The 12,805-nt window shown below is 40.6% G+C and overlaps 1 protein-coding gene across 1 annotated transcript in view; it reads right to left on the bottom strand.

Annotated features, from left to right (window-relative positions):
* The window catches only part of man1a1 (mannosidase, alpha, class 1A, member 1), a 55,851-nt gene that overhangs the window by 15,310 nt on the left and 27,736 nt on the right, over positions 1 to 12,805 (bottom strand). Inside the window, exon 5 of the mRNA XM_076165431.1 lies at positions 6,225 to 6,319. Within this exon, the coding sequence (XP_076021546.1) occupies positions 6,225 to 6,319 (95 nt within the window). The remainder of the gene's footprint in view (positions 1 to 6,224; positions 6,320 to 12,805) is intronic.

Genomic DNA, 12,805 nt, shown 5'->3' with positions numbered 1-12,805 from the left:
CAACTCCCTCCTTGCTGGCGCCCCGGCTTCCGCCATCAGACCTCTGGAGCTCGTCCAGAAAGCTGCTGCTCGTCTGGTGTTCAACCTTCCCAAGTTCTCCCACACAACTTGCCTTCTCCGTTCTCTACACTGGCTCCCCGTAGCTGCTCGCATCCAGTTTAAAACTCTGGTGCTAGCCTACAGGGCAGTGAAAGGAACAGCTCCTTCATACCTCCAGGCTATGGTCAAGCCCTACACCCCCGGCCGACCACTTCGCTCTGCTGCCTCCAGGCGACTGGCTGCCCCGGCGCTCAGCGGCCCCTGCTTGCGATCGATGCGGTCACGGCTTTTCTCTGTTCTGGCACCTCAGTGGTGGAATGCTCTCCCGACTGATGTCAGGACAGCGGAGTCGCTACCCATCTTTCGCCGCAGGCTGAAGACCCATCTCTTCAAGAAACACTACCCGGATCCTCCCTCTTAGGACATCACCTACTCTGTCCTAGCTCTTCTGATGCTCTTGTTTTCTAATCTTTCATTTCTAATCTGTCCTTTTGTTTTTTGTTTTTTCTCATTCATCATAGTACCTAACTTATTGCACTTCTACTCTAGCTCTAGTTATGCTCTTAGCTGTTGGTTTAGGAAGGAAATGCGCTTACGATTTCTTGTGACCTGAAGTTCTTTTATCTACCTTTGTTGAACACACTTATTGTAAGTCGCTTTGGATAAAAGCGTCTGCTAAATGACCGTAATGTAATGTAATACTAATTACTCCCCTTCAAGCCATCATGCAGCACCAGCTACAATTTCTTTCCCATTACAACATAGATTTAATCAAGCGAACCAAACAGTATGGATCACCAGCACATCATTCAGGGAGCGGACACAGATCAGGGTCAGGAACATAATTAGTGATGGCTCTCAAGGCCTGGACTCCTTCCTTAGAACAAGATAAATCCCACAGCTATAAACGTTGATTAGATTTGGAGCTGTGCATGTTCAACCTGGTATGACAGCGGTTCAACTGTCAGACGCACAAGAATCTTGCAAGTTCCTCCACAACCTCATTTGTGAAGGCAAATCCGTACTCTGAGTGGGTTGTGAACAAACACACCTGAATCCCAAATGCTCTGCTTTGAGAAAAAAAATAAATCTCTGTAAAACACAGTTGGTACAAGATGTTGTGTAAACAAAGCAGGCCCGGACCAGTGGCATAGAGCAGCGGGAGAGGAAAATGGAGCTCATCATGAGTAAAGATATATGTATTATATAAGCTTGATATGTTGCAACCTTTTGACAGTATCCATTTGATCCCCAATGAGCAGAACATTCTAACACTGCTGATGATCACAACATTAGTTAAGTGATGGGTAGTCACGTAGGCCAGATTATTACTAAACCAGAATTAGGTTTGTTCTGTTTTTGAATCCTTTTCACTTTGTTTTGTCCTAGAGGTTAAAATTATTGCAAAACTGACATCGACACATTCGGAGCATAACGATGATTTCATTTGCTTTCTTATCTTTTTCTGCTAACACTCCCTGAATATGCCAAGAATACAAAACACTGAAAACCACAGGGATGGAGATGGAGTGTGATCCAAATGGACACAAACAACCAAACGTGTCTAGATTCTGAGCAATCAGGGTGTATTTGTTGTAATATCCCTTCAGCAGTTCAGTCCCTGGCTGCTTGTCTAACATCCAACAAGGAGTTAACCGTGATTGGAATAATGCATCAATGCTGGTAAAGTGAACAAAACAACCACTTCAGAGACATGCTCCAATTCCATTTTCGACTAAATGAGCTGTTTCAACAGTAGCTTCCATCACTCAGGCCATTCATGCTGAAATTATTGTTGTTCTGGCACTGAGATTTGAGACTGAGATCTGACCATTAGCATACAGAACAATACATAATGTATAAGAACATTTGATGGCTCCACCGGTTTTGTTTTGAGAATGGATGCAAATGTCCTGGTGACACATTTGTCAGAGCATGTTTGACATAGCTCTTCTTAAGTTCTCCATGAAAAAAAGGGATATGTTATGTACTACGAGTCTTAATGGATTTATGTTGTAAATCGTTTCTCAGGGGTATGACAAGAGATTACATTTTCAAAGCTGGCACACACAGACACAGAGATTTGTCTATGTAGAGATTTGTGGCATTCCCCTATCAGGTCTGTAGGACTTTGGATGGACCCTTTAAGATCCACAATGACATTTCTTCTAAAGTGCAAAAAGCGTATCCATGCCGTAATAAAAGATAACCGTATCTTGCGGATTACTTAACTTCAACTTTCAAGTCTGTTTATTTATACAGCGCCAAATTACAACAAACGTTATCTCGAGGCACGTCACATTCTGAGCATTTAAGGAAGCCCAGCGTTCCCCCATGAGCAAGCACTTGGCAACAGCGGCAAGGAAAAACTCCTTTACCAGGAAGAAGCCTAAGGCAGAACCAGGCTCCAGGTGGGCGGCCATCTGCCTTGACTGGTTGTGTGTGAGTGAGTGAGTGAGAGAGAGAGAGACATGGACAGAGATGAAGCAGGTGTTGTTTGATGCTCCCACAAGAGAAGGAGCTGTAACATTCCTAATACATAAAGTAACATTCCTCAGTTGTCTCATATGACCCTGAAACAGAAAATCTGCTAGGCCTGACGGTGATCATGGATGGACTGATCAGAATGTATGTTAAAAGCTATTCTCCATTGCGAGTAACCAGCATGGAGATGTATAGATCTATATTATCAAGTAAGTTGAATCTTGGTGATCTCCATTAGGATTGGTTCCTACCGCGTAAGTATTCAAAGACTTGTTTTTCATGCTGGTTCATTATATTCCTAATTTCTTGTCGATACAGTAGTTTGATCTGCAACTGCAAGAAGTACTGTATGTAGAAGTGACACATCCACATTGTCCAATCAGTGTGTGGTTGGCGGAAGTGACATGGAAGCAGAAAGAATACACTCCGCCCCCATTTCCTCCCGTCTTCAGTCACTCCCATTTCAGTGATTATAAAACACTTTTCTGTCACTCATTTTAGATTGTTATATTTCATGACATAAGTTAAGGAAAATTAGTAAACACTTGATCCTTAAAATGGGACTAGCACTTTTCTCATCGCTGAGCTTTCAAGGCATTTCAGTAACTGCATTTGTTTCGTGAGGTGTTTTCAAAATCCGACATAAAATCTAATTTTCTCTACATGCTGCACTTAAAGTGTGAAGCCACAGAACCAAAACCTGAGGGCTGAAGAGGGACATGCAACAAATATGGATCCAAAGCACTGACCTAAAAAAGAAAAAATAGGCCATTACAGAGGGATGAGGGAATATGTGGGCTTTTTGAGGACAAATTACCGTCTTCTTGGTGTCTTGTCTATATTATTTGTCCTTTTGAAGTGGCCCAATTTCCTTTTTATTCAAGCTTCAAACTATTGGTATTAGAATTATTATTATTTCTATGACATGCTTGTTATTGTTAACATTATTCGTCACTGGTGAAATGACAAATCATAGCCTCTACTCCATGAACATGAGGGATTTTAAATTCTGTGGAGTCAATCAGTAGTTCGGAAAAACACAATAGGCATCTCTATAAATTAGCATGTCACAACAGGATGTTCCCTCTCAAGCTCTAGTGTTTTGTTGAGTTTTCAGGACGCCCTTCTCTCCAAATCATTTGTGATGTGTCACTCCATGAAGCCTAGATATTGGCCTACTTTCTTGTTTCCTATTCCTACTCCTTGTCCCTCATGCGGTGCCTGAGTGTGTACCTTTTAAAAAAAACCTTGTGTTTCTGCCCAGTGTGTGTGTGTGTGTGTGTGCCTGTGTGTGTGTAAACATGTGCTTTTCTGGAATTAAAGTTGTCCCTCCCACTGTCCACCCCATGAGAAACAGCATGTCTTCCATTCCACCAAACACCCAACATGTTGAGTTTAGAGTGACAAATTCTCAACTTAGACCACTTCAATGAAGACAACACTACAGATGGAAGTAACTGCTAAAACGAAGAACATATCTACTCTATATATGAACATATATAATCTAATAGTGGGGAGAAGAGGACTCAGGCTCAGCTCAGTCATAGGATCCTATCTAAATGAAAAGAGCCAACTCACTGTAAATGCTTGTGCAGAAATCTCTCTTGACTGTAGTAAGAGAGATGTTCTCCTTTCATTAATCAAACACAAGGACCCAACAGTTCAGGATCGATTGCTTTAGCCTAAGGAGTTACCTTAAACTTAAGAAAGCATTTTAGAAACAGTTCAGCAAGGCAACAGATACTATCGCCTCAAGTCTGTGTATTTAATAATGTATGGGAAGGGAGAGAGAACTAACGCTAGTAAAATCTCAATTACACTTGATAAAAATGTCTGCCGTAATACAAAGCAGATTGAAGTCCACCAATTACATTTTTTCATTATTTCTTCATATTATTCAATCCCATCAAACATCTTGTCTTGATATGGTGTCTGAAAGTTTCATCAAAACACATTTAAGTAGATTAAAGACCTTGGAAGGAAAAATTAGAGGCAAGATAAGCTCATAATCACCATACAGTTAAACAACTGGATAAGTGAGCACAGATCCAGAAACTCATACATATGAGGCTGCTTCTCCATCATTTCCTGGATAACTTATCCAGATACTGAGATCAGATCACAAGCATGTATACCGCCATAAATATGCATCTGGTCACTGTCTGCTGGTCCAATGAAGCACATCGAGACCTGAAGTGTTGGACTGAATGAATGGAAAGAATTTAAATAACAATGCTTTCTCTGAGGAATTGTGACCAATTTTCAAGGTGAAAAGCATCCAAGTTGCTGGAATTTCAAAGAGTTTACGGAAGCAGCCTGAAAATCTGACAATACTTTTTTTTCTGGTGGATTAATTTAGTTTTCCATGGAAATGCACAGTTTAAGTATAATGGACAACACATTCTTCATTTAATACAAACTCTTCTCACTGTCAAGAAATGTGAGATGCCTATGAATCTGAAAACTGCAGTGATAGGACTCAACGACCAGCCTGATGTAATCACTAAACACAGTTATATAAGAAATGACATGCTGAAATAATAATGATTAAATGTTATAATGATCTGAAGAAGAAATGTAACCTAATCAAAATAAGAATACTTTAATCAAGTGAAATGTCATGATAATTAAATTTTGAGAGGAAAAAATATACCGTATGTAAGCTGAGCTATGAATGTAATACTGCGGACAGGTTTGGACTTGTTTGGGCATGTTGCAATACTGCACAGCCCTAGGAGGGAGGGGGCAGAGAGAGGATGTGTAAGTATTAAGTAAAACACTACAAGTGTGTGTGTGCACACCTTTTCCCTCCCAGGAGAGGCAGAGAGACAGCAGAGTCCATTCACCCATACAGAGAAAGAAAATTAATTTGTTACAGAATGTTTATCGCCATGACAACCTGCCTTTTAATGAACCGCTAACGAACAGGAGAGGGTTACATCTCTCTCTAGGGCGAAGGGACAAAGCACCCTTCACCCTGTTTGATTGACAGGCTTTGGACTACAACAGAGAGGCACACTACTGATTTTGCGATTGTTTGTCTTTGAAAGGCAGATGCTCCAAATTACCGTTCTGTATAACTGCGGGGCTCCCACAGGACCCATTGCAATAGAGTGCAACATCAGAGACTGTGTGAGAACATGAGACATTCAGTAGTATTTTATACTCAGAAGTATTGTGGAATTTTGCCCTGTACTAAAAATGAAGCAGGATTTGCTTTCCCTCTTTCAAAACAAAGCTGTTTCTCTTCTATGTCTCTTCTTGTCAAATAACAAGTAGCACACTTAGCATGTTAGAAGAAAAGCCTGTAGACAGCATGGATGAGTTCTTTATCAGATATCCACATGTGTGTAAAGCAGCCAAAGCCAGTAGCAGCCCATGACAGATGTGAAACCATGTATTCATTAAGACTGTGGCCTACGTCTTTGATTTTTAGTTTGTGTTATGAGCTCAGTTCAGTTTCAGAGCCAGCTGCCGATGTGTCATTCTGTCCTAGATTTGATGAGATGCCAAGCAATTTTTGCCCTGTCAAACATAAAGACTACAACATTTCCCATTCTATGTAACAAATAGAAATCGAGAGCAGTTCTGTTCCTCATGCTGACACAACATCTCAAATCATAAAGCTCTTTAAGTATCAAACCACCAAAAAACAAGGCTGAGCTAGGGAGACGGAGTGTGTGTTTGAGTGTGTGACTAACCTCTTGAGGTTAAGCAGAGCCCAGGGGATGCCGGTGGGCGTTTTGAAGGCTGGCAGCAGCTTTTCACCCAGCTCCACCGCCTTCCTGCGAAATACCTGTCAACACACAGATCAACATCTCAGTACAAAAGGTTTCTCCTTACAGTGATGTGGTTTCTTATTTTTTCAGTTAAATTCTATTCAACTTTGTGTATATACTGCCAAATCACAAAAAAACATTATCTTAAGGCCCCTTTCACATAAAGCATTTGAAGAGGCCTTACATTTCCTCATGAGCAGGCACTTATCAACAGCGGCAAGGAAAACCACACCTTTAACAGGAAGAAACCTCAAGCAGAACCGGGCTGTAGGTGGGCGGCCAAAAGCTTTATTAAAAAGGAAAGCTTTAAAGCTACTCTTAGGTAGAGGTAGAGAGGGTGTCTGTCCCCTCGGACTGAATCGGATAACCTGATAACTGAAGGCCTGCTATCCATTCTACTTTTGGAAATACAAGGAACCACAAGTAAGCTTGCATTCTGGGAGCGCAGCGCTCTAGTAGCCTATGAGCTCTTTAAGATATGATGGAGCCAGACCATTAAGAGCTTTGAAAGTGAGGAGAAGGATTTAACAGGAAGCCAGTACAGTGAAACTAAAATGGCATCAATATCATATCTTTTTCTAGTTTTCGTCAATACACAAGCAGCTGCATTCTGGACCAGCTGGAGATAAATAGATATGGGTTTTGTGTTTGGGGATCCTGGATGTACTGTATGTAGTACTTTGTAAGGACAAACGTAAGAATGGAAAAGCTTCATCATGGACACTCAAATGCCAGCAACCAGCATCTGATCTTTCCATACTGCAACTGACTCCAACACATGCTGCAACATATCCATTATCTCTTGACATTAACTTATTTAATATTACATTTTCGTGCTGAAAGGCAATTAGCTTTGTGTTGCTGAATTTGCTTTTTTGCTTCCATAAGCATTTTTGACTGAACAGCATTGTAGCATTGTTAGCCTGGGGGTGATGGGGTCTGATGATATCTTTCTTTGTGGGCTGTAAAAATGAAGAAAATCCATATTTGTCTCCAGGCATCGGTTCAGTCGAGCAGTTTAGACAGAGTGGGCTTTAGTTAAAGCCCAAGTTTAGCTGCAGCCATTTCTGCAGCTAAACTCAAACTGCTGCTTTGTACCGACTCTGTGAGCCCTGGCTGCAAAATCTTCCACCACTGTGAATGTCTTGTATTGATTTGCCAGAAATAACGAAATAGATTTGACATTGTAGGAGCTAGTCAACATCGCTGGATAGATCTTAAAAGACAGCAATAGTCTATTGTAAAACCATTTTCTCCCAGAAATATGCTTGGGAAATCTTCTTTCAGGTCTCCAGCAAAACATAACATCCTTGGCAACAGCAATTTACAATGGCATCTGTTATTCAGAGTAAGATTACATACATTTATGCTTCAACTTGCATGCAAACATACTGATCGAGTTTCTCGCCACTGTATGTACCGTACACACACACAATATGATGCTAGCAGCTCTTTCCCCCAGGGGCAAACAGTCAACAGTGTGCTAGAGATGGGGGAGGGGTGGAGGGAAAAACAGTGAAGAGGGAAAGCTCTAGGGGCAGCTTGTCAAAACAATAATAAAACAGCCTCTCAGCTATTTTTTGGCCTTATGTGTGAGGCTGAAAAATAGCTTTGGTCAGACATGTAAGTCAGTCCCCCAAGGATTTCACATTTATTAAAATTGTTTCTGAATTTAGCATTTTTCCCCAAACATCAGAACTTTTACACTTTTTGTAGGAGCCATGTGTATAATTTATTATGTTTGTTTATAGATGATGTGGGCTGAACCCTCAATAACCATTGTGTATTCTTTCACCTGTTCACCTGCATGGCAGATGACAAATAGATGGTGTGAGCCTTGGGTTCCCACATTTTGTGTTGGCCACATATTCTACAGTAAACTTCACGCATTCATTTTGAGTACTGGATTTTCGTTCAAATCTTTTCTTTCAAATGGAAAATAAATCTTTAAATCGCATTTCTGGAGTGGAACTGGATCATTGAAACGGCACATCATACAAATGTTGCTTTCCCCTGTCTCAGCCTCTCAGCGGCTCATGGTAGGTAGAAGAAGTCCTTACACTTTTTATTTGTATTCACAAAATTGCACCCGTTGCTGAGCGTGCACACTTTTGCTCTCCACTTCACTCTCCCGGTATGTAATAAGAAAAGAAAGAAAGAAAGAAAGAAAGAAAGAAAGAAAGAAAGAATTGTGATGATTTACTTGAGAACAGCCGCAATGCAGGAAACACAAATAATGTTCTGCTAATAACAACAGAATGGCTATAGTGACCGTCCCGCTGAGCAAAATATGTTCCCTTCCAAAATAAAGACACCCCAGACACCAACATTCAGCTGGACGGCCTAACCCTTCAAAGACCAGAAAGAGTAGCATCACTAACTAATAAGACTGCCAGGGTGGCATTTGTGTTCACATCCACAAAGCATGCTGTAAAGATATTGTGTTAGTCTCCAAACACTGCTGATCTCTAGTGGAGTTTATGGTCATGAAGTGCCGGCCATAATAATATATTATGTTCAAGCCAAGACAGTTGGTGGCACTGCTGAAACTGTAACGACTCCAATGTGTGTGTATCTGTGTGTGTGTTTTGTCCGGCTGCACCTTGGGAGCAGGGTTGTGTTGTAACAAGGCTTCATGTTGCTATGATTAATGCCTTTAATAACACCAGGAACACACAGAGGGGAAGGATAACACTTTCATGTATGCAGAGAAGAATACATTAAAAACACCCTCTGTCCAAAGCCATCAAGCAAAGTAATAAGTAGAGAAACATTAAGGTGTAAACAAAGGTTGAGGATGATGATATTCTTACACTGGGTCACATTTCACACCTGGGTGGTAAAATAACAGGAAAGTGTGTCTGTGTGCGGATCATTGATGATTTTCTTGACAAACTGATTTCCACTTTTAATAACAATGCATGCAAGTTAAGCTAAAAGTTTTTTAGACATCTCTGCCATTATTTTGAAGTAAGATATAGCCAAACAAATCCACCAGGGGGCCCTGTGGTGCAAGTGGACAGGTACACGTTTGCGCTCAGCAGGCAGCTGCAGAAGTACTTCCGCGTGACTTTGTGGGGAATTATTCACTCAATGTTTGTTCAAAAACTGTAAGGCCAGCCCAAAACCAAGACAAAGTTTGACATTTCTAATGACTAAATCTATTTTTTACAAGGATAACTAATGCATGTTTTTACGTTGATCATTCCTTTATGTAAGCATTAAAACGTTGAGTGAAAAAGTGGATGTCAGTGATTTGCATATTATGACCAATTCACCGATGAAGTCTTCAGTTGAGACCAATCTGGACTGGCTAGGTCAGCTGAAGCATATTTATCATAATTACACGTGACATAATGTCTCAATTATTGTGTCTTTGTAATCTTGTCATTTGCTGTTTTAAAAAGATATTTTCTAAGAACTATTTTACATTATTTAATGAAGTTCTGATAAATGTAGCAATTTCATTTTGTGTGGATCGCGCAAGGTTTCCGATCTCATCACGGTAATGCGACAATTCAGGTCAGTGAATATAGACAGGAAGACAGGACAGGACTGATTTGAATTCTTGACATGACAAATAAAAATGGAAAGGAGGAGAAAGAAAAAAAAAAGAGGAGGGAGGAAGGAGAAGGTGTCACAGTTTATATCCTCTGGAGCTTCAACCATTATGTTTGCCCTTCACAAAGTCCTTTAAACAACACGGTAAAGTCGGGAGATGAGGAGAGAGAGAGAACAATAATGGGAGCGAGAGAGAAGGCAATGGAGTCTATTTCAGGGCTCAACAGTGTGAACATTTTACGCATTCGCAACTTAAAGTAGACGTGTGCGAACTGTAGAATGTATTTAGCAAATAAAAAGTATAATAATTCAAGTCGGGCAGCTTTTTTTTTATAAATCAAAAATGTTGATAACGCAAGGCCTGTTTGTCTCTGAAAGTTTGGTTTCAGAAATTGCTCCAAAATGTTTTGAAAAACTTTTAAAAAGTTTGCGAGTCATCCAGCCAACGACAGCCTGGACCACTTTTAGCCAGACAAAGCTTGGAATGGTTAAGATCTTAGTCAGACCAAGAAATGATTATGTAAATGTATGCAGTTGTCTGACTAATGGTTTTGGCTGACTGATAAGAGGCAATCGCTGTGCATGTAAATGTGGCTAATTATACGGGTAGAAATCCATCTTAGAAAGTCTAATTTCTGCAACAGAAGCTTTATACTGGGCACAATTGTCACATTTATACAATGATGACTTGTTCTCTAGCTTTGACTGCACTCTGACACTACATCTTAAACAACTCAAGTTTACTGCTAAGTTCACAAATCAAAACTGATTTTTTAAATTTACATTTGGGCCACTTGTATGTGTGGTGGTAGGGATGATCTAATCTCCTGCTATGTGTGCTGTGGGATTGCTCAGATGGGAATTGTAAGACTGTAAGAGTGTAGAAGAGGAGGATTTTAAATGTCCCACTTTGAAATGTCATGGTCATTCAGTCTAGGTGCCTCACAGACCAGTAAATATGAACATTGATGACAGATACAACAGTGATAGGAATCAGTGATGAGGAAAGAATGAAAGAAAGAAAGAAAGAAAGAAAGAAAGAAAAGACATTTTGTTGGATCTTTATGGAGAAGCTTCCAACCAAACAAAGCTGGAGGAATATATCACAACTGAGCAGTATTCTATGAAATTGGCTACAATATCAATATTACCTTTACTGTATCGATAAATATTAACGGTTAAATTAATTACATAAATAAAATCAATTATTGTTACATTTGTTTTCTATTTGCATTTTCAAAATACAAATAGCCTCGAGTGTCATTACTGTATGTATCATCTGTGATAAATACCTTATACTAAGCATCTTCCAATCATTGTTTTAGTTGCTATCCCGGCAGTGTGAAAAGCATAACAAAGCAAGTAAGAAGCACATAAATTACCATGGCAACACCCCAAAACTAAAAGCGAGGCAGGGTCCTGACGTAAAAAACTCAAACTTAAGGCTAAACTTATCTAGCAAACCCCCTAATCTGGCTTTGTAGGACAACCCTTTGGCTCTAGGTCGCATGAACCAACCACAAACGCACACAAAGCTCTGATCTGTGTTTGTGTGTATCATTTGTGTTGCAGTCTGACTAGAGTGGCCTGGACAGCTTTCTAAATAAGATGAATCACACAGCTGAATCACACTCGGGATGACCAGCAGGCCTGGTGGGATGCATGGCCCAGATGCAGCGTCTGTGGGGAGTAAGTTGGCTTTGCATGCCGACACATCCCCAATACACTGCCATCTCATCCCCTCTGTCCTTCATCAACCCCTCTCTTCAGTTATCACCTAACATACCCCACACATTCACTTAGGAAGCCCTTCCTTTAACTCCATTTATTACCTTTCCTTTCCTCTTTTCTGACTACCAGTCTACCATCAGCAAAACACTTCTTCTCCTGTGAAACACTTGAGGAAGGCAGGTAAAAATGTGGCAGAAAGTTAACAATAATGTCCAATGTTAGATTATGCTTTTAGACACCTGTTGGTTTGCCACTTGCCAATTGCTGTAGTTTCAACATAGGAGGAGCCTGGATGGACTGTTCCACTTCACAGTCCACAGCATGGACTATCTAGATTGGCCACCTTTTCCCATCGTCTAGCTCCATCTGATTCCCTCCATAAACCTCAATATCTATTATCTGTTCACTAGATTTCCTCCCTGTTCATGCAAGCTGTGAAGCGATGCTTCTGGGTAATGCGTGCTTGATACTCCCTCTACCAAGTGCCACCAGCTTTCATGTCAAAGGAACAGTACTTCCTCTTGGTTAGCACAGTAACTACCCACCTTCCTATATCCCTTCACATTGCCCAGGGCTACAACACCCCTCAGTGGACAGTATGGGTTATGGGCGTTACTTCAGAGAACCTGGAAGCCCCCTGAATGATCGGGGTTTTTTGTGTTTATTTTTTCATTGAGTTTGTTCATATATTTTTTTGGATGCGTCTAAATCTTGTAGGACAGTTTGACAAAGGAAGAGTTAGACAAATGCTTTGGCTTTGTCCTTCATCACCAAATATTCCCCCTTTCTGGCATTCACACACACACACACACACAATCCCACATCCACAGAAAAACTCCTCATATTTCCTCTCCTCTCTTGTGACATCGTGGGTGTTGACTCAGCATACATTTGACAGTCAGCTCTTTTGACGGAGCTATGGAAATGAAGAAGATGAGGCAGTGAATTTACATAGAAAATTGCAGCCTCGGTAAGAAAGTAAGGGCGGAGGAGTGAGCATTTGGATGCGTTTAGGGGGGAAAAAACTGCAAGGTGAGCAACAGGAAAGATAGAGCAGTTACATTTAATGCTTGCAACAAGATGTGTGTTTGTCAGAATACAAATTACCGCATCTATGAGCATCAACTGAAAGCACAAGTACAACTTTACACAATCTTTTCTCTTACTATTCTATTTTTGATGTTTTCTACACCAGTCACACTGCTGGCAGA

The sequence above is a fragment of the Genypterus blacodes genome, unplaced genomic scaffold, assembly GCF_046128005.1.
Source record: "Genypterus blacodes isolate CSIRO-AG114 ecotype Tasmania unplaced genomic scaffold, CSIRO-AGI_Gbla_v1 ptg000143l_1, whole genome shotgun sequence".
Lineage (NCBI taxonomy): Eukaryota > Metazoa > Chordata > Actinopteri > Ophidiiformes > Ophidiidae > Genypterus > Genypterus blacodes.
The sequence above is the reverse complement of the archived record's forward strand: the minus strand, read 5'-3'. Positions and strand labels throughout refer to the sequence as shown.